Source organism: Triturus cristatus, chromosome 4_1, assembly GCF_964204655.1.
Source record: "Triturus cristatus chromosome 4_1, aTriCri1.1, whole genome shotgun sequence".
NCBI lineage: Eukaryota > Metazoa > Chordata > Amphibia > Caudata > Salamandridae > Triturus > Triturus cristatus.
The window spans coordinates 288,973,165-289,001,053 of record NC_140585.1 but is presented as its reverse complement, the minus strand read 5'-3'; the positions used below and the strand labels follow the sequence as shown (position 1 = coordinate 289,001,053).

The following is a 27,889-nucleotide window of genomic DNA, read 5'->3' as shown; positions in this document are numbered from 1 at the left end:
TTCCATAACATGAACCTTCCTACTAGCCAATTAAAGAAAATAAATCACTGTGGGCCTCTGCAAAATCTATAGTTACTGAGGAGCAAAGCTGAAGGCATATATTACATTGACACTCCTGTCATACCGTATTATAATGGTGATGGCTTCTTAAAACATTTGTGTGCCATACACTGGTAATGCTTGAAACCGGACCATTTAATGCTCTTGTTGTCTACTGATTTTATGTAAATGTTTCATCTCTTTCTTGTAGTACAGCATTTTTAACTACTACTTAGTAAGTTTCAATAAGATAGCCAGTTTCTCTTTTTGTGTCTCCCTCTAAAGGTTATGACTACTGAGGGCACAGGACGAAGAGTTTTGGTGGAAGATAAGTTGCCCCATATCTTTGGTTTCACTCTGCTAGGAGATTACATCTATTGGACAGACTGGCAGAGAAGGAGCATCGAAAGAGTGCACAAGCGCACTGCGGAGCGAGAGGTCATTATAGACCAGCTGCCAGATCTCATGGGCCTGAAGGCAACCAGCGTACACCAGATCATGGGTAAGAAAATAAAATACTTCAATTCCAGCTCTCTTAGTTCTTAGTCCTGCCAGCATAGTGAATGCATCTGAATGTTAAATCTTACCTTCTTGTTGTATACAAGACGGCATGTGGTCTGTTGGCTTATAGGTCTCCCCTAGGCAAGCATAAAGGATTTACCAATGTTTTTTAGCCATGTTGTACGCCAGCATGGCTGCCGTCCAGCATGGATAAAACTTAGTGGCATAGAATGTCGTATAGTGGAGTGTCATAGACTAGGGTCTCTTGAAGTGGAGTAGGAACTCGTAGAGTTGACAGTTGAGGAGTCAGAATTACAGAACAAATGTGCTTTATTTGTGCTATACTAATTCTGATATATTCTGAAATATCTGCTGTTAATTTACTGACGTTTAAGTTTTGTGTGCTAGAAAAAAATATTTTCTTTCACACCCCAGATTGTTTGATAAATTGTCTCACTTTGAGCCAGAGAAAGAAACTTATTTGATTTATTTGCAAAGTTTTCTATAGCTCTGGCTAGACCCGTAGGTATCAGAGCGCTATACATGAGGATCAGCAAGTTAAAGATTACATAATTACTTCAGTTACAGATACCAAGTATAGACATCAGAGAAAGATAGAGGGAAGGAAACATAGCGGGGAGGCGAGGAAAACAATGTCAGATGTCTGGCTGGGTAGGTGACTGCTGAGGGGGGTGAACCAGGACCAAACTCCTCTATAGCTGCATAGGACAGCTCTACCGGGCATCGGCCAAGGTGGTTCGGACTCCGCGGTGAGAAAGAGACAGTCGAAAAACATGCTATTACACGATAAGTTATTTTCACGTTAAGTAGCAAAGACCAAACGTCTTATGTGAAATAGGAGGTAGAGGGGGAAAGGTAAACTGGGGAAAAAGGAATGCAGATAGCGTCAGGCAGACCAGAGGGGGGAAAGGGACTGCAGGAGAAATAAGCAGTCAAAGTGAAAGATAGACAAGACCCTGAAGCACCGTTAAGAACGATTTCCGGCTGGGTAGGTGACTGCCGAGGGGGTGAACCCTAGCCATACTCCTCTATAGCTGCATCAGACAGCTCCATCGGGCATTGGCCAAGGTTGTTCGGACTCCACGGTGAGAACAGACAGTAGAAAAACATGAGATTACAGGATAACAACATAGGTTATTTTCGACTTGCATAGCAAAGACCAAAACGTCTTGTGTATAATGGAAGGTAGAGGGGAAAGGTAAACAGGGAAAAAGGAATGCAGATAGCGTCAGGCAGATCAGAGGGGGGAAGGGACTTCAGGGGAAACAAGCAGTCAGAGTGACTGATAGACAAGACCATGAAGCACTATTAAAAACAATATCTGAAAGAAATACGTTGTGATAGATTCCTTATCTTATAATTACTCCCAGGCGTCAGACTGGATCCAGAAAGTTTTCGTCAGCAGTACCCCTGCACGTCTGTAGGCGTCGTTGTGCGTCTCTGCGTGCGTAGGTGGCCTCGTCGACGCTGAGATGACCTCGCTGGGGCTACTTAGACACGCCCACATGCGCTGACGTCAGTGTGCAGATCCGGGAAGAGCAAGTACCACCAGTCACTTTTTGACTGAGTTTTTTCTAGCCCTTATGTCTCACTTTCTTCGAGTCGATCGACTACTGGTGTCGTAGGGATGCCCGGCTTTAAGATCTGTGAGGACTGTCACCGCATGATGTCGGTGACTGGCCCACACCGCGTGTCTTTACTGCCTGGGGCGTGACCACGACTCCAAGTCGTGCCCTGACTGCCGGGCCATGGCACCGAAGACTTTGCGGGAGCGGTCCTGAAAGTTGCTGAAAGTCTGGCAGTTGGCTCCGCGCTGCTCAAGGTCCCGGTCGAGGGACCGGTCGCGGAGCCGTCACCATCGTTCCTCTGGAATCAAGTCTTCGCACTCTGGGTCAGGTAAGTCGAAGCATTCCACCGCGGCTCCGGCAGAGCCTACAACGTTGCCGCCGGCCTACCCACCCTTTCCGGATCTGTCGGCGACGCCTACTCAGGTGCAAGAGTTTCTTGCTGCCATGGCCCGACTCTTTGGGTGCTTATGGGCCCCGCGGGCCCGACTCGGGGTCCTGTCCTTTCATCGCCGGTGGCTCCGGCGCGTCAGGACATCCCGGAATCCGGGATTGGACGCCGGTTGGTCTTATACCACCTCAACTGACGTCGACCCCACCGGCACCACTTCCGACGACGTCGCCTGCTCCTTGGGACGCCGCCGACCCCAGTTTCAGCACTGAACTGCACACAGTGCTGGATCGGAGTCGCTCGGCGTGGATTCTGGCGCCGATGGGGTCCTTTTTCCCCTACGTCAGTCTTCCTTATTTTCAGCCTGTTTAGTAGACTTCAGAGTAAGGGGAGGACTGGTAGGGGGCTGAGGACCCTCTCACACAACAGTGTGATTATGATTCGGATTGGGCAGAGGATTTGGGGGATGCCAGTGGTCTTGACACCTCACCTGACCTTGGCATGCTGTCTCCTCCTACTGTGGCTACTGAGGAGGGAGCCAGTAACGCAGTGGTAGTACGTAGGGCAGCCGAGGCCCTCCACCTCGAACTCTCTACCGTGGCCGTCGGGAATAACCTGACCGAAATGCTTCAGCCGGTGGCGACCACTTCAGAGCCCTTGTTTGCGTTTAATGACGCACTATCTGACGTCACTTTGGGCACTTATTCAGGGCACAAAACAGGGTTTTCTGTGGACGGGAACGTGGCCCGACGCCATCGCCCGGCTAAGGGCAATCCCCTCTTTCTCTCCCAACACCCCACCCCGAGAGCTTGGTTGTCCAAGCCTATGCTTCCCAGATCACCTTCCCTTCCGCACCTCCAGATAGGGAATCCAAGAAGCTGGAGCAGCTTGGCAAGAAGCTGTTTTCATCTGCCAGCTTAGGGCTGCGGTCAGTGAACACTGCATGCATCTTGGGCCATTATTCCCACTCTCTGGCTGAGAACTGGCTTCTCAGGGGATGTCCAGAATACTTTGATGGACATGCCCTTTGATGGCATTCACCTTTTTGGCAATAAAGCGGATAGTGCGTTGGAGCGCTTTTAGGACTCGCGGGCTAAGGCCAAGTCTTTGGGCCTTTCGGCCACTTGCCCTCCTCTGCCTTCCGCTTTTCGCTCCTTTCGTGGCCACGGAAGGGGTGCCCCAAAATGTTAGTTCCAGAGCCACAGGCCTGCGCAGCAACATCCTCAGCGCGGCCGCGGACTAGGGAACTGTCGAGACGGTTCTGGGGGCCAGCGGGCGGGTCAGTCCACATCCACCCCCGCAGCGTCCACTGCAAAGCCTTCCTAGTCCGACCTTTCAGGCCCATCAAATGCCAGTGGGCGGCAGGACTCGCCATCATCTCCCCCACTAGCGCAAGATCACATCGGACAAGTGGGTGCTGCAAATTGTCCGAAGGGGCTACTCCCTCCCCTTCGAGACTTCCCTCTCCAGCCATGCCACCTCAGTACCCCTGCAGTGCGGGGGACCATCATGTGCTGCTTCAACAGGAAGTCACGGCCCTCTTGGCCAAGGGGCCCATCGAGCGCGTTCCTGGACCACAAGTAGGTCGTGGTGGTTGTTCCCACTACTTTTTGGTCCCAAAGAAGGACAAGGGCCTGTGTCCTATCTTAGACCTTCGGAACGTCAATCGCTTTCTCCAGAAGGAGAGGTTCAACATGCTCACACTTGCTCAAGTCTTGTCTGCCCTAGACCCCCCCAAGACTGGATGATAGCGTTGGGCTTGCAGGACGCTTATTTCCACATCCCCGTCCTGCCGGCCCACCAGAGTTACCTGCGGTTCACGGTAGGCCACGAGCACTTTCAGTTTACCGTGCTCCCCTTCGGCCTCACCAGTGCACTAAAGGCATTCCTTCCCTCTGTTGGGGGGAGTGTAGTGCAGGTGTTCACGGACAACACCACCGCCATGTGGTATTGCAACAAACAGGGCGAGGAGGGGTCGTGGACCCTTTGTCAGGAAGCTCTGCTTCTCTGAACATGGCTGGAACATCAGGGCATCACCCTGGTGGTTCAACACCTGGCGGGCGCTCTGAACGCCAGAGCGGACAAACTCAGCCGCCGGTGCATGATTGATCACGAATGGCGTCTGAACTCGGACGTGGCACAAGGACTCATTCGGCAGTGGGGAGAGCCTTGGTTAGATCTATTTGCCACCGAAGAGAACGCGCAATGTCATCAGTTCTGCACATTGGAATTTCCAAGGCGGCACTCGCTCGGATACGCTTTTCGTCGCGAGTGGAGTTGCGGTCTGTTGTACACCTTTCCGCCTATACCACTTCTGCCCAGAGTGCTGAAGAAGATCAGGTATGACCGGGCCCAAGTCATCCTTGTGACTCTGGATTGGGCACGAAAATACCGGTATCCCGAGCTACTCAGTCTATCGATCGATCCCCCGATTCGACTGCCTCTTCAGGAGGACCTTCTGTCTCAGCAGCAGTGGACGGTACTCCACCCGAACCTGTCCAGCCTTCACCTCCATGCGTGGAGATTGAGCGGCGACGGTTGATGCCATTTGACTGGCCTCCTGAAGTCTGCAATGTAATTCTGGCAGCCAGGCGTCCCTCCACAAAATCGGTATACGCCTGCAGGTGGAACAAATTTGTGGCATGGTGCACAGCAAATGCTGTGGATCCCCTTTCCGCCCCTCTTTCTGAGGTTCTCGTCTTTCTTCTTTCCCTGGCCCAGCAGGGCTCTGCTCTGGGCACCCTCACGGGATACCTTTCGGCTATTTCTGCTTTCTTACGGCTTCCTGATCAGCCTTCTCTTAATAAATCCCCTGTTTCTCGATTCTTTAAGGGCATTACTCACATGTTTCCTCCTGTCCCTTTCGTAATGCCTCAGTGGGATTTGAACCTAGTGTTGACCTATCTGATGTGCGCTCCCTTTGAGCCACTTCATAATTGTCCCATTCGTCTTCTGACTCTTAAGACTGCTTTCCTGGTTGCCATCACCTCTGCTAGAAGGGTGAGTGAGCTCCAGGCTCTATCTTCTAAGCCTCCTTTCCTTTCTGTCCATCCGGACAAGGTTGTTCTCAGGACTCATCCTTCCTTTCTCCCTAAGGTGGTAACTGCTTTTCACATCGGCCAATCTGTTACATTGAAGAGAGGCTCCACCGTCTGGACCCAAAACGGGCGCTGTCCTTCTATCTGGACCGCACCAAACAGTTCCGGGTGGACGACCAACTCTTTGTTGGCTACGTGGGCGCGAAGAAGGGGTGGGCGGTGCACAAGCGAACCATCTCTCGGTGGGTCGTTTTGTGTATCAAGGCCGTTATTCCTTAGCTAAGAAGGAACCACTTGTGGGGCTGAGGGCCCATTCCACTTGGGCCACAGCGGCGTCTACTGCCCTGGGACGGGGAGTCCCTTTGCAGGACATTTGTCAGGCAGCAACGTGGGCCTCGCTGCACACGTTTGCCAAACATTATTGCCTAGACAGCCAAGTCCGGAGAGACGGCTTCTTTGGCCGTTCCGTTCTCCAGGACTTCCTGGTGTGATCTTGGTTCGCAGACCCACCACCGGGGTTGGTATTGTTGGGGTATCTATTCTAAGGTGAGGAATCTAACTACCGTGTTTCTTTCAGATGAACAAGTTACTTACCTTCGGTAACAATATATCTGTAAGAAACATTAGTTAGTTAGATTCCTCACCGCCCCACCCATCCTCCCTGTTCTGCGAACCGGTATCTAGGGATAAGGTCATCCCTTTCAGGGCCCTAGATTCTTGGCACCAGTGTCGGTCTCTTGCATGGCTCTGCGTTCCTGGCGCGGAAAGCTATGTACAAGAACTGACGTCAGCGTGCGAGGGCGGCGTCTAAGTACTCCGTCATCCCGGCGATCACGATGCCTGCGACGGACGCGGAGCCGCAGACGACGCCTAGCGACGCGCAAGGGTATTGCTGACAAAAAATCTTTCCGGATCCAGCCTGACGCCTGGGGATATTCTAAGGTGAGGAATCTAACTAACTAATGTTTCTTACAGATATATCGTTACCAAAGGTAAGTAACTTGTTCGTTAGGGATAGGGGAGATGAGATACTCTGATGTAGGGGTGTTCGTCTTTTTTCCGCCCACCAACTTCGAGAAGAACTATTAAAACGAGATAAGGGAAACTGACTCTCACTCATACCCAGTATCTGAATTCAGCTTTTTATTAGACAAGACGACAGGGCACCAAAGGGCACAATAAACAATCTGTTCATCAGTTTACATTGATTATTTACAGCAGATGAGATGCAGGTGGAAAAAACTTTAGCCAAGGAACGAGGGTATGAAATTGCAAAACGTAAAGATCTGCATAATCACTTCTAATTAAAAATGGAAGGTATAAGCTGTTTGTTGTAAACACCAGCAGGCTAGTGCAAACGCTGGGCTGCCCACAACTGAGCCACGCTAGGCCCTTGCCTGATCGCAGCGACTTTCTAAAGAGTTTTTGTTGGCGCAGCTGCAGAGCAGACGTTTTATCTCGCGTGCTAATTATCCGGGTAATAAGCGTTACAACAAACAAATGATGGACGGAATGCTGACAATGCATACATTCTCCCCCAGTCAAGAGATCTGGGTTAAATCCATCGTTCTTTTGCCCACTACACCACCCCAGTTTAGACATGGCCATATGCAAATCAGTCTTGATCCTGTGCCTCATGGGAACAGTCCAGCCCGAACTGCCAAGCCATGTCTTCCCTGGACCGGAATCAAGCATCCTAGGACCGGTTTCTGGCTATCAGCCGTCATCAGCCAGGATAGCTTGACTCCAGTGGCGTAGTGTGCACGGGTCCCACGTCTGGGAATACCCATCCCACTTAGGGCGCGAAGCGCACCATGCGCGCACGGAACGAACTGCGGTAACTGGGCGCGCACGCCACGAATGGCGTAAAGTAAGTTAGCATTTAAAAAACCGTACAAATTCACTGAAAAAACCATAGGTTTCACACACGTTATAGTTAGGAATTAGCATTTAAAAAAACCTTGCAAATTCACTGAAAAAACCATAGGTTTCACACATGTTATAGTTAGCTGTACATTTTACTGATAAAAAACCAATGAAATTCCCCCGTTATAGTTACTGTAGGCAACTATAACTCACTCGACCGTAATCCTCTGCTGATGACATGTGTCTTTATGAAAAAAAAATATTTGTAATATATGTATAGCTTAAATTTAATGGAAGAAGACATGGGCAAATAAGTGTCTAAATACAGTATTAGCATCAGCAGAGGATTACGGTCGCGTGAGTTATAGTTGCCTACAGTAACTATAACGGGGGAATTTCATTGGTTTTTTATCAGTAAAATGTACAGCTAACTATAACATGTGTGAAACCTATGGTTTTTTCAGTGAATATATATATATATATATATATATATATGTATATATATATATATATATATATATATATTGTTTTTTTAAATAGTGGTCATTTTATTGTTGTGATTTACCTCATTAAAACATTCATATTTCTAAATATGTATATATTTTTATAGACGTATGTAAATATAGAAATTAAACCTAGTTCAAAATTAAAATGAACATTTTTAAATTATTGAATATAAAATCGAAATTATAGTAATGGCAAATGAATGCCTTAAATGTAAAAAAAATGTGAGTTATACATTTTAAATTGATGACTTTACAAAATATGCATTAGCTTAACCTGTGTGTGTGTGTGTGTGTGTGTGTGTGTGTGTGTGTGTGTATTATGCAAAATAGGAAGCAGAGAACTCTGGGTAGTTCCCAAATTTAGGTGGAGAGCAGCTCCTATATAGAGCACCCTGCGACACTCACCTCAAATGGCACTGCCATCCACTCAAAGCTAGAAAGGGACAAAGTATGGATTGGGGGCAAGATGGCCGCCGACTGACCTTACTGAGAGCTGCACCGGCTCTCGCTCCTCCTGAGACATCAAACTGTGAATGGCATAATATGGTTTTCGGAGCTCACCTCAGCTGCTGGAATACACTTGGAGTTGGAAAACACCGATATCTGCTACTGCTGCGGTGGAAGGGGCATGGGCTGACACTCCGGTCACTTTCCCTGCCGCAACGAGTGCTGGGCTGGTGAATATGGCTCCCAGGACATGCAAAACCGCCAAGGAAACTAAGGAAGTTAAAGAAGCAAAAGAAGTGAAAGAAGCTAAAGAGGCTGCAAAGGAATCTACAAACCCTGCTGAGCGGGGCTCAAATCCAGAGCGGCGTTGGGGCCAAACAAAGAAGGGGGATGACAGTGCCATGAAAATGAAGGCAAAAGGAGCAGGAGTTGCGGGAGGCAACCGCCTCCGTGCCGCTGCAGCCGTCTGGGAAGGGTGCCTTCGATAACCGATGCTGACTGAGGCATTTAGATTGACAGCGGCCCCCCCTTGCGTGACTGGCGCGCTTGAGGCTCATAAAACTCCCAGTATAGTTCGGGTTTCGGTTGTGGGCATAAATGATGTCTCAGCGGCTTATGCGTTGACTGATGCAGCTTCTGGGGGCGCGAGCCTAGCTCAGTGTACTCCCTCACCTGACTGTGGCCGGTCTGACAGCAAAACCCGGGGCGCAGTCTGGCGGCTCCGGGTGCCTGGACATAGAAAAGAATGTGTTTGAAAATGTTGATGTTGACTATGGGTAGTAAATCACCGCGACCCACAGAGAAGTTGGCAGGGACTTTGAGTGGGGAGAGGAGACCAACTGTGATTGGGTGATCCGCTGCTCTGGCCGGGGGGGGACTTTGGACAGAGACCGGGTGATTGCATTGGCAGAAACTGATACTCTGGCTGGCACTTGGACCCTGGCACGTTCTGATATCGCAATGGGTGCTTCACCGGATGCATTGGATCCACAGCCAGAAGCACAGCTAGAGGTACACCCCCTACTGGAGAATAACCCGGGGTGCAATGCAAATCGCCATCCCACTGGGATTACCGGTCATACCTCGACGGTAACCTGGTCTAGCGTACCGTTAATGTCCCCAGATGGAGACCAGTTTTATTCATTAAATGATGACTCTGACTCATCAGGGCTCAGTGAGCTTGATACATCAGATGAGACTGTTTCAGGGGAGTCATCGGACACGCAAAAAAAAGCATCGTAGCAGATCTTCTAAGTCAAAGCGACAGGCAAGGGCTAAGTCCAGATTTTCAAAATCAGAATCTGCCATAGCTCGCAAACTCGAATGGGACTATTCGGCAACCACAACTACTTGCATGGCTTATGGACCCAACCCAGTGAGGGCTGTGATAGATGGATCCAGCGGCCCCAACAACTCGGAAGCTCCAACTGCCTCACCTACATTAGAGTTACTCTATGCTACCCTGAAGCAGATGCAGGGGGAGGCTAGACAAGAGAGCCGAAGATCGCTCCAGGCTACTAAAAAATTGCAGGGGGCGATTCGAAAGGTTAATAAGCTGTGCACTGATATGACTGAACGGGTAACACAAGTATAGGAAAGAACTGCTGCCTTGGAGGTAGAGGTCGACAAGCTCCAGTCATTTAAAGTAATGCAAGAAAAGCAGTCTATGGATATGTGCTGGAAGCTTGAAGACTTTGAAAACCGGCAGCGCCGAAGTAACGTGCGATTACTTGGTGGGGGAGAATATTATGGCTTTTGTCGTGTCTTTGTTAAAAGGTGCCTTCCTTGATCTCGCACAGTGTAACTGGGAGACGGAGGTTCAGTGGGCTCACCGCTTCCCAATTTTTAGGCGGACTAATGCTAATAATCAGGGTGAACGACCCAGGGCAATCTTGATTTATGTTGGGAATTTCCTTGTAAGGCAGGCCATAATAGGTCGGGCCAGACCAGATTCGAAACCAGCTTTTGAGGGTCACACCTTCTCTCGGCCCGATTTTTGCCATATTACGGTCGAGTGGAGGTGGAGACTCCGCCAGATGATAACCCCCTTCCAGGGATTGGACTGTGAGGCCTTTTTGCTATGTCCTGGTCGGCTTAAGGTTATCTCGAATGGGATGGTGAGAATGTTCTTTTCCGAAATCAAGGTGCAGGAATATATGTCTGAGTTTAAGGAGGCAAAGGGGGAGAACGGAACTGAACGCAATACGCAAGGGAGGCTAACTGTTGCATACATACTGATGTTGATGCAGATCTCCGGGGACCCGATGTGTTTGAAGTATATATCTGCCCTGAGCCTAATCTATGGTCTTGCTATTTTTTTTTACTTATTGGTTTAGTTTTTTGATCAGTTAAGATAGGCATATGGGGATGAGCTCACACTGGATTTGGGGAGTCTCGGGGGTGGGAGGATCGATGCGGCTCGAGAGGGGAGATCAGCTACCATACATAGGTCATACTTGACCTATCTGCCTATAGGGGGTGTTGGGGTGGGGGTTGGGGTGGGTTCTGGTCCCACCAACTGGGGGAATAAGAAGGGGGGCATGGGTAGGGGTACAGCACGGTAGCACACAACACGAGGGAAGACATCGAGACGAATCTTGAGAATCAAAAAGTAAGGAGATTGAGTTTTGTAAGATTAAGATATGTTGCATTTAAAAGGGAAACTGTGATGTGGGTGGGGTTGTCTGGGCTGGCTGCATGTAGGAATTTGCAAAATATAATGTATTCAGTTTGCGAATAGTGTCAATTTTTGCGACCTAAACGACCAAAATAAACGGCAAAAGGCAGCAATCCTGTTTAAATCTTTATGAATTGATATATTATGTGCCCAAGAAACCCATATAGAAGGCATTAGAGGCAGTCTTTTGGAACAGCTAGGCTTTAAGCTCATGGTGAATACTGAAACATGGTATCCGCACAAGAGGGGTAGCAATTCTTACTCGCAGGAATGACATAACGGTTAAGAGAAAGTTGGCTGATCAGTGAGGTCGCTGGACTATGGTCGAATGCTTGGTGGGTGGTGAAACATTCACTATCTGTTCAGTCTATGCATCGACTGGTGATGACCCCCGAAGTTTTTGATATTCTAGATGCAGAACTTGCAATGTGGCCCGTGCCGGTGATTGTCTGTGGGGACTTTAATATTAATGGGCTGGGGGTACCCCGGGAAGCGGATATTGCGGTAGGAAAAGAGGGTCCCTGTAGCCCTCACCAATCTAGTTAGGATAACGGCCTTACTGATGTATGAGCTTATTTAAATCCCGTAGACCCCGGTAGTACTTTCTTCTCAGCTCCGCATAAGGCTTTTTCACGATTAGATTATTTTTTGGTCTTGCACCATTTTATTTCTAAATTTAGGATTGAGATGCACCCCCGGATACTATTGGATCACAATCCACTAGTTCTCACAGCTACTTATAATGGGTGGGCAAGGCAAGAACATGTTTGGAATTTTGAACGAGGCCTTCTATATGATCCAGATTATGTATCTCATATGAAGGGATGGATTAAGGAATTTTGGGATTTTAATCGTGGGAGCACATGTATAGGGATAGCTTGGGACACTTTCAAAGCAGGGGTCAGAGGGGAAACAATGAGTTATAGCTTGTATCGCCAAAAGAGGGTGGCACTACAAGAGGAATCAAGCAGGGAAATATTGTCTAAAATAGAAAAGGATCTGGCTAGCGCCATTAATTCGGGCAGCCCAATAGAGGATGTATATTATCACAGTTGGCCGCAAAAAAGGCCGAGGCTGGAGACAGGATCGCCATTAAAGCTGCGGAAACCTATATGGCAAAACGAGAACATTGCTACGAATTTAGTGAGCGGGTTGGGCATATGGGGATGAGGCTCAGACAAAAGACTAGCTTAGGAGAGATCGCTGAAATTCTGGATATTAGTGGGAACGTAGTAGATGATGCTCCCCGGTATTAGAGATGCTTTCCGGCAATTTTATCAACTGCTTTACAGCCATGAAACCTCCTGAGAGCCGAATATAACTAGAGTATCTAGGGAAGATTCCTCTACATCGGGTTGATTCAGTAGATAAGGAGGCCCTAGAGGCGGTCTTGGCACAAGAGGAGGTAATGGCTGCTCTGCAATGTTTACCATCAAGCAAAGCTGGTGGCCCAGACCAGATCCCAGTGGAGTTTTATAAGACTTTCGCAGATAAAGTAGGACCAGATCTGCTGGAGGTTAGTCGGCAAGCAAAAAGGGGTGGATCTGCTCCACGGTCATGAGCAGGGGGAGATATTGTAATCTTTTTAAAAAACAGACAAACCACCGAAGGAGCTTGGTTCATATCGCCAAATAAAGCTCTTAAACTGCAATGTAAAAATCTATTCTAAAGCCTTGGCAAAGAGGTTAAACTCCTGAGGAAATCTATTCATCCTTGCCAACACGGGTTTATAATTGGTCGTGGAACAATGCAGCATGTTCGCCGATTAATAACATTGCTTAATGCCACGGAGATCTCAGGGGACCCTATGGCTGCTTTGCTTTTGGATGTTGAGAAGGCATTCGATATGGTCTCCTGGGACTTCTTGTGGGCGACTCTAGAATGGTTTGGTTTAGGTGAAGGATTCACTAGAGCCATCCAGGTTCTGTATAGGGCACCTACTGCCCGTTTAAGATTGAATGGTGGCTATACTGCATCCTTTTTTATTAAGCGAGGAACTAGGCAGGGGTGCCCATGCTCGCCCCTCCTCTTTGCCATATATATAGATCCCCTAATACGATTATTTGAGGCCAATAATGGAATCAAGCCCTTTAGTGTCTCAGGGGCTGGAATCTAAAGTACTGGCATATGCGGACGATGTTTCCATTGTTACTGCAAATCCGTCAACCTCGATTATGGTGGTTGAGGCGGTAGCGCAGGATTTTGGTAGATACTCAGGGTATGCTTTAAATAAAGCCAAAACTCAGATTATTAAGAGCAGACATCTTAGTTTGGCTGACCCACTAGTATCTGAGTCAGCAGTGTATTTAGGTATCACTATCATGTCGGACCTGGGGAACCTAGTTGCTAGGAATATTTAACCAGTAATTAGGAAGGCGAGTGCCGACTTTGACATTTAACAACTTACACATGTCACTAGTTGGCTGCTGCAAGGTGGTTAAAATTATGTTTTTACCTAAAATACTGTACTTATTCAGGGCAATAACTCTAGAATTTGAAAAACATTGGTTTTTAACATTGGAAAATATAGTCAACTGCTTCATTTGGGCGCAGGGGAAAACGAGGAGATCCCTTAGGTTCATGTCACTTCCACGGGAAAGAGGGTGCTTTGCTGTCCCTGATTTTAAATCTTATTACTGGGCAGCGGCTCTCCAGTATATGAGTATGCTGTTTGGTGCTTCCCCTGGTGAACCTGCTGAAGAAGCTGGACTCCCTGATGTTTATAAACTGCTGCTCGGGGATCAAGCCAAGAACTGTTTTATGAAATTTAGCGAGCCCGGTTATTAGAAGAGGACAAAACTTAAGACCTTATTGGCCGCCTTTAAAATCTGTGCGGCACTCAAAAAATAAGACCGGTCTTGGAAGGATCAATTACTATACACAGCTCCACAAAAACCCTATGTTTCCCGAAATATTTTTTGATGGGATTATGGCAGACTGGGATGAGCGGGGGGTTCGAAAAGTTGGGGATTTAATACAGCGGGAGTATGGTGTGGATCGAAGTAATTTTTTTTAAATACCTGCAGCTGCGTAGCTTCCTCATCAAGAAGGTTGGGGGGGCTTAGTGGGCTTAGTAAAATTAGTCATTGATGTAATCAGAGATAATAGCAGGTCTTCTATCAGGTTAATATACGCTGAATTAACTGCACTTAAACAAGAGGATTTAGATAAACATGCAATCAAATGGGCGGAGCGGGTGGTGTCGAACCAGAAAGGTTCCTGGATTCTTTAGAACTGGGTCAGATGGTTGTATGCTCTGCCGGGCTTCAAGCACAGCATTATAAAACTCTCTTTGCACTCTATTATACCCCGGCAAGGGTTGCACAGTGGGGCGGGCAGGCAGGATCCAACTGCTCTCGGTGCAATGCACCAAAGGCTGATTTGGTTCATATGTTTGCATCCTGCCCATCTCTTGGGAACCTGATAGATTCAATACTAAAGTTTATTGATTTGACATTAGGCTTGAAAATCACGCTAACCCCTGCCCTTATACTTCTTGGAGTAAGCAATAACGAGGTACAAGATCCTTCTCATCAATTTCTCTTTTTGGCTATGGCTTTGTTACGGATTAATATCGCATCTTGCTGGCTCGATCCGCTGCCCTCAACATTTCAGCAGTGGTGGTCGCGGTTGCTCGCAATCTTCACTCTTGAAAGAGCTATATATGAGAGAAGGGGCAAAAAGCGAGAATTATGGGACGACGTATTTGGGCCCCTTTACTACAATGGAAGGAGACACTGGTTGTTAATGATCCCTGAACTCTATGCTGAAATGGATAGGAGTAATTATTTGGTGCAATATATATTAGTATATGTTAGGAAACTTAATGCTTGATGTATGATTTGTTATATGATTGAGTTATTCCTTAGTATTAACTGTATCAATTGTTTCAAGGCTATTGATGAATTTTCGTTAGATTGTATATAGGATTGTATCAGGATGTAGATGAACTAATGCTTAATAGTTTTTTTTTTTTGTCGGTAAATACAAGTTTCGATGCCACCTCACGGCTAAATATGTTTAGAAAATATGTGCTGTTCATTAAATCGTCAACATTTGAATAAAAAAAATTATTAAAAAAAGAAAGGGACAAAGTATTTTGCCATTTATATAGTCTTTAAGCATAGGAATTGAATCCGTTCTTCAATTGGCAGCCAATGAAGTTTTTTCAGGACTGGCTTGACGGAGTGCCGGTAGGGGGTGTGATGCAGCAATCTAGCTGCACAATTCTGCACCACCTGAAGTTTCCCTATTGTAGCCATTGTGGTACCTAAGTATACGGAGTTCACATAATCTAATCGTGAGAGCACCAGTGCCTGTACAATGAGACTACGTGCCGGTACTGGGAGTAATGGGAGGATTTTCTGCAGCATTCTAATGATGCCAAAGCAGGATGCTGCTACCTTGACTGCCTTGCTCTTTAAGTTGAGGGATTTGTCTAACCAGACACCTAAACTTTTTATCTGACCTTTGGGGGTTGGTGCTGGACCTAGACATTTTGGCCAGTGTAATCACATTGGTTCCTTTGGGATTCCTGGATGTTTATCTAAAATCATTAACTCTGTCTAGTCTCCGTTGAGTTTGAGACCAGACTGATCCATCCAGGTGCCCACCGCTTCCATACAGGCTTCAATATTAACTGATGTCTTCTTTGGATGTTTTAGTGCTACAACCAATTGTGTATTATCTGCGTATGTGATGATTTGAATCCCGTAAGGTAGTACTAATTCGGCCAGGGGTTTGAGATAAATATTAAAAAGGGTAGGGCTCAATGATGAGCCCTGGGGGACTCCGCACGTAAGTGGCAAACTTTTAGAGGTGCGGTTCTCCTCGAACACCTGGAAAACTATCTTTCAGGAAAGGTTCAATCCATGTCAGGACATTGCCTGAGACTCCCACCATTCTGAGGCTGTCGAACAAGATGTTATAGTCGACAGTATCGAATGCGGAGCTCTGGTCAAGTAATATAACCGCTACTGTCCTTCCCTGATCGAGAATTTACAGAGTCTTCCACGGCTGCCAACAAGGCTATCCCTCTCCCATGGTTAGGTCTAAATCCTGTCTGTGTGGCATGCAGAAGGGAATGATTCTCTAGGTGCTCTGAGAGAAGTTTATTATTTCTCGAATTTTGCTATTCCCAGGGACCAGGGAGACAGGACGTTAGTTGCTCCATATCTCTGGGTGAAGGTTGGGCTTTTTCAGAAGGGCCCTTATGGCATGTTTCCATTCCAGAGGTACCTGTCCCCTAGATAGCGAAGAGTTTAATACCTCTAGCAGGGCTGGAAGAATGATTTCTTCTACTTTGCGAAGTTTCTGAAGAGGAGCGGGGTCTACATGGGAACCCGATTTGACCTGCGCAAAGAGATGTGAAAGTGTGGCCAGATCCAGGGTAGGAAAGTCTTTTAGACGTGGGGTCGTATCACTTGGGGAATCTATTTCCGAATCTATTTCCTGATCCCACTTACTTGTGCTTTGGGGAAATGAGTTATAGATATCTAGAATTTTTATTAATTAAATTCCGCTAGTTCATCACATCTAGTTTGCGCAGAGACTGGCGGCAAGTCTGGTCCCGTGCAACTAGGGAGTGTTTTTGTAATTTGAAATATTTCCCTAGGTGTATTCGCTGGCGCTGTTATTTTCTCCTAAAAAAAAAAGCTTGAGTTTTTTATTTATTTCTGATTGATACATTTTGATATCCTCTCGATATTCTTATTTCTTTTCGTCATTATAATCCTTCCTCCAGGCTCGCTCTAATTTCTTGCATTTTTGTTTAAATTCTCTCAAATTAGGCGAGTACCATGGCGTCTGTTTTTCCTGCTGCTTATCCTGAATCCATTTATATTGAACCGTAGCATCCAACGAGGCACTGATCCATTGATTGCAATTCTCTGATGCCATCATGGTATTATCCTCTTTCCCTGATTTGGTGTTTACCATAGCCTCTGCCCAGACCTCTAGCGAGAGTTTTGCCCAGGGGCGTGCACATTTCTTGCAGGTTTGTTTCCCTGCTGTCTGATATGGGGTATTCCAGATTATTGGTATTAGAAAGTGATCTGACCATGGGATTGGAACAGGGCTTCTTGTGCAGAGCTGTGCGTCATTCCAAAAAACTGGGTCAAGGATGTGTAAATGCAAGTTCAGATCTCCTAGTACGGTTAGGTTGGGGGATATACTTGCCAATCTGCCAGCTGCGTCTGTTAATGATTTAATAAACTCCATAGGGACCCGGGGGACGGTAGACCAAGATCCCTGTAAGCGTAAGGGTGGCAGAAAAGGAGATCGCAAATGCCATACTTTCACAGTCTGCTATGATCCCCGTCTCTATGCATCCCCTCAAATGCTCTTTTAAAATAATGGCGATACCTCCTCCTTTTTTCAATTCCTATCTTGCCTTAAGATGTGATACCCTGGAATTAGCGCTTGAATCACATCAGATTCTGAGCCATGTTTCTGTTAGAAACAGAACTTCCAGCTGTTCTTCCCTCATTAAGATATTAATTTCTCCCACATGTTGCGGGAGGGACCTACAGTTGAGAAGAAGCATCTTTCGTTAACTCTGCCATTCTGGTGTAACATGTGATAGTGTAGTTAGCGCTGCGGGGGACCGATGAAAAGGCGCTGGACATGGCGCGTGCATGGGAGGCGCTAGTGGTTGAGCTCCAAGGATGGGGAACGGATGTGGTTGAGGACGATGAAACACTGGAGCAACTTGCAGAGGCGCAGTCATAGAGAGGTACTTGGTAGAACACACGAGCTGGCGCGAGTGCTTAACTTCTCCTTATTGTGCTGAGCCTGACCATGGGGAGGGTGAGTGGCCCGCAACCAATCACACGGTAACTTAAAAAGAGGAGAATTATCCTTGTACCTTGTATTATGGCACACTGACATGGGGGAGGGGGGAGGGGGTATATGCATATGAGAGTGCTGATGGTCAACGAATATCTGGATGGTAGTGGATTGGATGGTTCGAGGCATGTGGGCTGCTGAATTCATATCTGTGCATAGATCGCCGCCTAGTGTTGGGTCCGGATGTTTGCACGTTGTTGTCCTGGAAGAGTCTTCGAAGTATCCTGAGATAGGTGACTCCTCCCCTGGACCACAGTGCGCATTGGCAACCTCCCCATCCTCAGATTGTTTTTTTCCGCCATTGGGTTCGGATGTGCTTATCTTAGCTCAAGTTAGGAAAATTTAGTTTAAGGCCAAAAGGCCTTTAGGTTTCGTCGGTACTGTTCCCGCTCGGTATCGACAGCTTTCTTGCTTAGTTTAGCAAACTTCTTCAGGTTTTTCGGATCCGTTTAATCCAACCATCGACCTTACATCGACGATGGAATCGAGGACCCCATTCAAACGGTGTCCTGTATGCCACGCCAAATATCCACATATCGACGTCCACCCGGTGTGCAACAAATGCCTCTCGCCAGATCACGACGAATCGAAATGTATGGCCTGTGCCCGATTCCGATCCAAGAAGACTCTCCGGAATCGACGAGCAGCGAGACTAGAAGCGCAGCAATCGGCACCGGCCCCGGCCAACATCTTCAGCACCGAGGACGAGAATGTTGAAAGCGTGGAAGACATAAACTCCAGCCCCGCTTCCGAACACTATTCCCGATCGGAAGACGCCAATGAAGCGCTTTTTCACAGGGAAGAAGCCGACGATGAGGTAGGAGACTACGATGAGGCCTTTGGGGCCGAAGAAGATAGCTCTGGTGAAGAGCAGGGCCTACCCGTCGAAACGGAGGCTATCAAAGTGCGTCATTCTACGGCTCCGGTCGAGGGATCGCCTCCGGGCCTTACCCGAGACGAATCCCGCAGTTCTTCGGACCCGCCTTCGGGCCCGGCCTCGAACATCCAGCAAGAGCCATTATTACCGAAAAAGACTGGTTTCCCTTCAACGAAACCGAAACCAATCGTCGCACCGGTTCCACAGAAACCGAAAGTGAAACTAGCAGTGGTCAGCTCGAAGACCTCCACTCCTTCGACGCCAGCCCAAACCGTCGGCTCCGAACGCGCTAAAAGGGATTTCGGCGCCGAACTCGCTGCTGCGGACATCGGTACCGACCCGAAAAGGATGGCCATCGGTACCACAAAAGCACCTCGGCACCCGGCACCGAAGCCATCGGCCCCGACCACCAAAGTTAAGATGGCCGCTCCATCTGAGTCCACTTCGATGGCAGCGACACGGGTCAAGTCATAGACTCCGTCGACCGCTACTACCTCTCCTCGAATCGATGACCCGGTGGCTCCGAAGCAGTCCACGCCTACCTCGACGGAACCACTCGGCACCAAAGAACCTTCGGCGTTCTCGGTGCGACAAGTTGCGGCGTCATTGCAACGCATTAGAGAACGGGCAGCCCTCCAATCCACGTCGGGCCCCGACCCGAAAAAGGCTCCGAAGGCACCTTCGGCACCAATCAACATCACTTTCGGTTTACCGCCGTCCATGGCGCCGAAGATGTTCGAGATCCGAACACGTGTCCGCCAGACAAGGTCCCCATCTACTGGACACTCTCCTACTGAGCCTTCACCGTCCCAATTCATCGACGCCGACACCGGCAGACTCATGCTCCAAAAACGGAAGGTCACGCCAGAGCAGGCCTTGGACTCTTACAGAATCCCTCTGAAGCAGAAACTGCCAGCAGAGTCTGAACCGGTTCTATATGAACGCCTGCATACCTCCTATCCGGATCCCCAGTCCTTTTCTCCGACGCCCTCCGACATGGACGCAATGGAGGATTACATGGGTGATACCACCTACCCTAGGGATATAGATCCTGAGGAGCAGCAGGACCCAGATCAAGCTTGGGATGACCCTGCAGACCCCGGTGCCGCAACAGATACCCAGGACACGCAGCTTTACGGCACAAAAACATCTCCCACAGAGGACACTGCTGCCTTCAATGCCCTCATAGAACGTGCCGCAGCCAATCATGGAGTGAAACTCCACTCGGACACAGTTGAGGACGACTTCTTGGTGGACACTTTCGCCTCCTCTGAGAGGACTGTCAAGACTCTGCCCATGTTGAAAGGTGTTCTCAAGCCAGCAAAGGACATTTTCAAGGAAACAACCAGGGCACGGGTGCTGAACCCCAGGATTGAAAAAAAATACAAACCTGCGCCCGGGGACCCTATGTACATTAGAGGTCAGTTACCTCTGGACTCCATGGTGGTTGCTAACGCTCGCAAACGAGCGCACTCGCAAACAACTGGTGATGCTCCTCCCCCAGACAAGGAGTCCAAAGTGCTGGAGACCTCAGGCAAAAGGATTGCAGCTCAAGCAGCAAACATCTGTTGCATTGCCAATACACAGGCCCTCTTGGCTCGCTAGGATCGTTCACACTACGACACGCTAGAGTCACTACTCCAACATCTGCCAGACGAATACAAAGAGGCAGCGGAGCTCCTCATCAGAGAGGGACAACTTCTTACAAACGCATCCATTAAGTGCGCACTAGATGCTGCCGACACAGCTGCGAGGGCGATAAACACCAGCGTCATGTTACGCCGACACGCTTGGTTAAGAATCTCCGGATTCAAACCTGAGATTCAAAACAACATCCTAAATCAGCCTGTCAACCCCGAATGCTTATTCGGACCAGAAGTTGACACCACCTTAGAAAAGATAAAAAAGGACACTGACACTGCAAAGTCAATGGGGGCTCTGCAAACGCAAACATTTCGTAGTGGCTCCTTTCATTGCCCCGGGAATAGGGGAGCAGCTAGAGGACAGGGGTCACAGCAGACATACAATAAAGGGGGCACACAGAGTACCTACGATAAAAACAACAGAGGTGGATATCGTGGCTCCAGCACCAAAGGCAGAGGACGCGGTTACGGCAACACCAGGTCCTCACCCAAGAACAAACAGTGACGCCCTCTCCCTTCCCCCCGACCACGTAACACCTGTCGGGGGGAGACTCCAGCCGTTCCTGTCCACGTGGAAAGCCATCTCCACGGACAGGTGGGTCAGGGATATTATCCAGCACGGTTACTGTCTCGAATTAACCTCCACTCCACCCACAATACCGCCAAAGCACCGTCCTATGTCCGCAGAGCACTTAGCATTATTGCAGCAGGAAGTGCTAAGTATGCTGCAAAAAGGTGCAATAGAGGTCGTACCCGTCAACCAGCAGGGGACAGGGGTGTACTCCCTGTACTTCCTAATCCCAAAAAAGGACGGGTCGCTCAGACCTATACTAGACCTCAGACCCCTCAACCACTACATTCTGTCGGAGCATTTTCATATGGTCACCCTACAGCAGGTTCTCCCGCTGCTCAGCCAGGGAGACTTCCTAGCCACTCTAGACCTCAAAGATGCGTACTTCCACATACCCATCCACCCATCACAAAGGAAATATCTCAGGTTCACTATTCAGGGACAGCACTATCAATTCAAAGTCCTCCCCTTCGGCGTGACAACAGCACCCAGGGTCTTTACCAAGTGCCTAGCTACGGCGACGACACATTCACGTCTACCCTTACCTGGACGACTGGCTTGTTCAGGCAAAGTCAGCCCAGCAATGTGCCAGCCACATGTCTCTCACCATTCACCTTCTTCACAGTCTGGGATTCTCACTAAATTACCCAAAATCACATCTACAACCCGCACACGTACAACAGTACCTGGGCGTGACAATAGACACTCTGGCAGCCACAGCTCAGCCAAATTTAGTGAGGATCAACAGCATGCAACTGCTGATCTCCAAGTTCAAACCACAACACTCCCTTCCTGCAAGAGTGTTCATGCAGTTGATAGGCATGATGGCCTCCTGCATTTTCATAGTCCCGCACGCAAGACTACATATGCGCCCGCTTCAGGAGTGCTTACCACGTCAATGGAATCAGGCTCACGGGCAATTAAAAGACCTAGTGTTGGTGAGCGGTCGGGCATACAACTCTCTGCATTGGTGGAATCCACAAAACCTTTGCAAGGGCCGACCGTTCCAAGAGCCTGTTCCACAAATAATACTGACGGCGGACGCGTCTCTCCAGGGATGGGGAGCTCATGTACTCAATTACACAGTGCAGGGAATATGAACAACACAACAAAAGAAAATGCACATCAACCTTCTGGAACTGATGGCAATCTTCCTGGCAATGAAGGCATTCAAAGTACACTTGTGCAACAAAGTCGTGTTGATCCGGACGGACAACATGACTGCCATGTACTACATACAGAAGCAGGGAGGAACACACTCTCCACAGTTGTCTCATCTGGCTCAGAGCATGTGGAAGTGGGCCATTCAGAGGAACATATTCCTCATGGCGGAACACCTCTCGGGCAAGGACAACCAGATGGCGGATCTGCTCAGCAGACACAGCCACCAGATGCACGAGTGGGAGCTACACCCATCAGTACTCCAACCGTACTTCCAACAGTGGGGTCACCCAGAGATAGACCTATTCGCCACAAACGCAAAATGCCAAAGCTTTGCCGCCAGGATCCCACATCCACAATCGCAGGGCAATGCGATATGGATGAACTGGTCCGGCAGATTTGCGTACGCTTTTCCCCCAGCGCCATTGATACCACTGGTGGCACGCAAACTGCGACAGCACTCACTGACGCTTATCCTAGTTGCTCCAACATGGGCGCGCCAGCCATGGTACACCACCTTTCTGGAACTTTCTGTGGTTCCGCATCAAAGGCTGCGTATAAAACCTGCACTTCTAACGCAGAGCCATGGTGAAATTCAGCACCCAGATCCGCAACAGCTGAACCTGGCAATCTGGCTCCTGAAGTCTTAGAGTTTGGCTACCTAAACCTGCCACCTGACTGTATGAATATCATCAAGGAGGCCAGGAGACCCACTACCAGAGCTTGCTATGCAGCCAAATGGAAGAGGTTTGTCATTTACTGCACCCACAATGACATCAACCCGCTAGACGCATCCATTCAAAACATAATCTGTTACCTCTTACACCTATACCGATGCAATCTGGCATACACCTCAATACGCATCCATTTAACCGCAATAGCAGCCTATCTCCAGAACACCTCTCTTTATTCAGAGTGCCTGCCATCAAAGCTTTCTTAGAGGGACTTAAACGAGTAATTCCCCCGAGACACCCGCCAGCACCAGTGTGGAACCTCAACTTGGTCCTCACCAGACTGATGGGTCCACCCTTCGAACCTCTCCACTCATGTGAGATTCAATTCCTCACCTGGAAAGTAGCTTTCCTAATAGCAATCACTTCCTTAAGAAGAGTTAGTGAGCTCCAGGCACTAACCATTCAAGAGCCATTCATCCAGGTTCACGCAAACAAGGTCGTACTGCGTACCAACCCCAAATTCATGCCTAAAGTAATATCGCAGTTCAACTGCCTGTTTTCTTTCAGAATCCACAAAATGTCGCTGAAAGAATGCTCCATACACTAGATGTGAAAAGGGCCCTCATGTACTATATAGACAGAACTAAAGACTTTAGGAAGACAAAACAACTTTTCGTTGCGTTTTCTCCACAACACAAAGGCAACGCCATCTCCAAAGCACGTATAGCCAGATGGATCGTTAAATGTATTCAAATTTGCTATCAAAAGGCTAAACGCACATTAACGATTCCCCCACGAGCCCACTCAACACGCAAGTTAGGGGCGTCCATGGCTTTCCTGGGAAACATTCCTTTACAGGAAATATGTAGAGCAGCCACATGGTCCACTATACATACATTTACCAAACACTACTGTGTAGATGTACACTCAAAACAGCAGGCAGCTGTAGGACAGGCTGTTCTCAAAACTTTTTTTCAGACCGCTGCAGCTGGCACTGGTGGCCGCCGCTAATAGGAGTTACTGCTATGTATTCTATGCACAGATATGAATTCAGCAGCCCACATGCCTCGAACTGAATATGCTCCTTACCAGTGTGCATCTGTTCTTGGCATGTAGGGCTGCTGACATTCATATCGCCCACCCTCCTCCCCGGCGCCTGTAGCAGCTGCAGCTCTCAGAATTACTGTATAGCATGGTCATCACTTTCTGTATCTACCCCATCACTGCCACAATGGCGAAAAACAATCTGAGGATGGGGAGGATGCCCATGCGCACTGTGGTCCAGGGGAGGAGTCCCCTATCTCAGGATACTTCGAAGACTCTTCCAGGACAACAACGTGCAAACATCCGGACCCAACACTAGGCGGCGATCTATGCACAGATATGAATGTCAGCAGCTCTACATGCCAAGAACAGATGCACACTGGTAAGTAGCATATTCAATATTATGCATTGGTTCCTAGAAGCTGGATATGACCATTGGCACGACGACACTTCACAATGGTAATTGTAACTGTGTGATGCAATAAAAATTGTTTTTGCAAAAAAAAACATGTGATAGTGTAAAATTTGCAGGGTCGAATGAACAATAAGCACACGATGCCTGTCCATTCATCATGCTCATGGCATGAGTACACTCATCACTCAATGGGATTTGTAATCTGTGTAATCGTGAGGCTGAGTACCTTTTAATCTCTGTGGCCTGTGGGCCTGGCATAGACGGGCTTGCCTTTGGCGCGCCCGCTTCGCACGTCCGCGCATGCATGGGTTCTAAATAGCTGCCCTTCCCTCCTCCTTCCTGCCTTTGCCCCGCCTCCTCTAGCCACCTCCCTCCACAAACGGACTTCCGCGGTGGACCGGGAATTTGGCGCAAGGTGGAGCCTTAAAGGTAAAGTGCGCTAGTGCCCCGAATTTGCTCGGTGTTAGATCAAATTTAAAAGCAGAGTAAAACAAGTTACAAGCTTGCCCCCAAGTTCAATTCCCCAAAAGTGCAACGTGATCTTAATTCAATCACTTCAGTTTCTCATCCGATGCTTACTTATCTCATGCAGGCACTGATAGACCCCCTCACAGACCTAATCAGGCAGGGGGAGCTTCAAAGGTATGCCCCCTTTGTGAGCTTCTCCAGACCACTTGCTGTACTCAGCAACTGGTCCCCACTGGTTCTACCACCCACTTTGGGCGGGAAAAACAAAGTGAGGAAGAGAGGTGTAACCACCTCTGCCAACTCCACCCCTAAGGTGGGGGAGGTGAGGTGAAGCACAACCTCGGGTCCCTGCCATCTTGAGGATGGGGGGACCCAGCCAACCAGGCACAGGCTCCTGCCCCCCTCGCACTGGAGAGTGGCAGAATAGGGGATGTACCCACCCCAGGGAAGGGACCCATTGGTCCCTGCCCTTTACCTACCTGTAACACCCCTAAATTTAGTATTTAGGGGCACCCTGAACCTTCCTTCCTCAGATCCAGCAACCACAAGAAAAGGAGGAGAAGCCGTGCAGAGCTAACAAGAGGAGGACGCCCACTGACTTGGCCCCAGCCCTACTGGCCGGTCTACCCTTGAACCTGCTCCTGCAAAATCCCGGCGTGTTCAGCGACCAGGAACCTCAAAAACCCTGGAGGATCTGCCTGCATTCACCCTCCAAGCTGTTTCTCTCCCGAACACCGGACGTGTTTGAACTGCTGCTTCTGGTGCCAGCCAGAAACTGCGAATCCAGCGCACTGTGCACCCGCCGAGCCCAGCCTGTGTTTGAGTGAACAAACACCACAAGGAGTTCCCCCCGGCGATCCTGACCTGAGATCCGGCGACCCCTTGCCTGCCTCAAGCCTCCAAACGACGCCTGCAGCCTCACTCCAGGAGACCCCCCCGCCCCCCTCCACCCTACAATGACCAGAGCGGGTAAGAAAATCCGACGTCTAAAGGCACCCCTGCACCCGACGCCCCAAGGCCTTGTGTGCCCAATCCACTGGTGCTTGACCATCCCTCTTCATCCCAACTTACCCCTCAAAGTGGTGGTCACTCCTGGAAGATCTTTGTCCCCGAGCCTGCAGTGTTTCTTTGTCCCGGAGAATCTCCATTGAGTTCAACAGGGCACCCGACTTCAAGACTGCACCCGGCTGCCCTAGCGCTGCTGAGGGTGTCCCTTTGGTGCTAACTTGGTCCCCAACGTGCCCTGAGCTTAACCCTAGGAGCTTTGCTCCCACAACCCTGTGGCCTGCTTGCGAGGAGCCACCAACCGGAGTCCCCCTATCCCCCATAGGATAACATTGGGCCTCAACACTCTGCACCCGGCTGCCCGAGTGCCACTGAAGGTGCAACAACAGTGCATCACTGACCCTGGGAGACCCCTGAGTCTAACCCCAGAACCCTAACTCAAAAGACCGATTACTTACCTTGCAACCGATAACTCACCTTGAAACCGGTAACTCATTTTTCCTCATAGGATAACATTGACACTTTTTCTCTCAAAGTTTTCTAGTGTTGACTTTTGAAAACTGCAAATATACCTTAAAAATCAGCCGATTAACCAAAACTCATTTTCTCAACTGTTTTCAGGAAATGTCCCAGTGTTGAATCCAGGATCCAGCACGGAGTAAAAAAAAGTAACTATCACATAACTTACCTGCCAAGTGAATTTCCTCCCATAGGATAACATTGGTGATTCTATGTGAAAAAGTTTCCAAGTGTCAACTTTTGAAATACAAGAATAATCTTTAAAAATCATACAAACTACAAAAACGTAATTACTTACCTGGTTTAAGTAGATGTCCCAGTGCTAAATCTAGGAGTCCAGCACTGGATTACAAAAGTAACGCAAAAGTAACTTACCTGCTAAGTGAATTTCCTCCCATAGGATAATTGGCGATTCTATGTGAAAAAGTTTCTAAGTGTCAACTTTTGAAATACAAGAATATTCCTTAAAAATCATACCTTTAACCAAACGCATTTACTCACCTGTTTTCAGGAAATGTCCCAGGGCTGAATCTAGGATCCAGCCCTGTGGTTAGAAAAGTAATCTGAAAAGTAATTAACTGCATTTTACTTAAAAAGCCTATTCAATTGAATGTACTATACCTGAAATGTGTTGCAATCTGCTTTCTTAAACCTGTAATCAAAACCAGTACCAGTTATACTGCAATTCTGAACGGTTTTCAAACAAGTCAATTACTTCTGCAAAGTATTTATATACCTACCTGTACCAGGCTTGCTTGGCTCTAGAAATAAAGCAGTATATTTTTTCTATACAAAACAATTGGCCTAGAGTTCAGTTATTGAGTGTGTGAGACCGTTTGCTGACTGAGTGTGCACATCAAATGCTTTACACTGTCCTCTGATAATGCCTTACTGCTAGACCAAGCTACCACTTTAGAGAGTAAGGTTCTATCTAACTTTAACCTCTGCCAAACCTCTGGAGACTCTTGGACTCTATACACACTGTACCTCACTTTGGTGCAGTATATGTAGAGCCATTTTCTTACACATGGGCGTTGTAGTTACAAATACCATTGCAAAACCATAGAAATTCACTAAAAAAAACAAAAGGTGACAGGGACGTTATAGTTGGGCTAAAATTTCACACGTTCACCTAGCTCTACTGCGTGGATATACAGATGGACAAGGAAGCACAAGTAGGACAGAAGGTGCTCCGACATATATTCAACGACCAACGCTCATCTTCCACCCAGCCGCCACAGAGATAAGAAACCGCAAAAAAATCTATGCACAGCATAGTGAATCTAGAAAGATTCACGCTGCAAAACGAATAGTTTCTTACCTTTCGGTGTAGTTTTGCAGCTTGAAGATCTTTCTGGATTCACTAGCGAACCCACCCACCTCCGCCAGGAAGATGAGGCAGGAGAAAAAGGTGGAAGGACAAAGACTAAAATAACAAGATAATACTGAAAGGATATATAAAAGGGATATTACTAAAACGCCTAGGGTTAAAAAAAAAAAAAAGAGGGAGAGGAAGGGAAAAAAGAACCCGAAGATGGCGCCCCAAAGGTGGGACTTCCGCAGGTAGCACGCCGACGTCACGAGAGGTACACCAAATGGTGGGCCGTCGACGCCC

The 27,889-nt window shown here is 48.2% G+C and overlaps 1 protein-coding gene across 1 annotated transcript in view; it reads left to right on the top strand.

The window, feature by feature from the left end:
- Positions 1 to 27,889, top strand: part of LRP6 (LDL receptor related protein 6) — an 880,431-nt gene that overhangs the window by 308,584 nt on the left and 543,958 nt on the right. Inside the window, exon 8 of the mRNA XM_085652091.1 lies at positions 325 to 541. Within this exon, the coding sequence (XP_085508217.1) occupies positions 325 to 541 (217 nt within the window). The remainder of the gene's footprint in view (positions 1 to 324; positions 542 to 27,889) is intronic.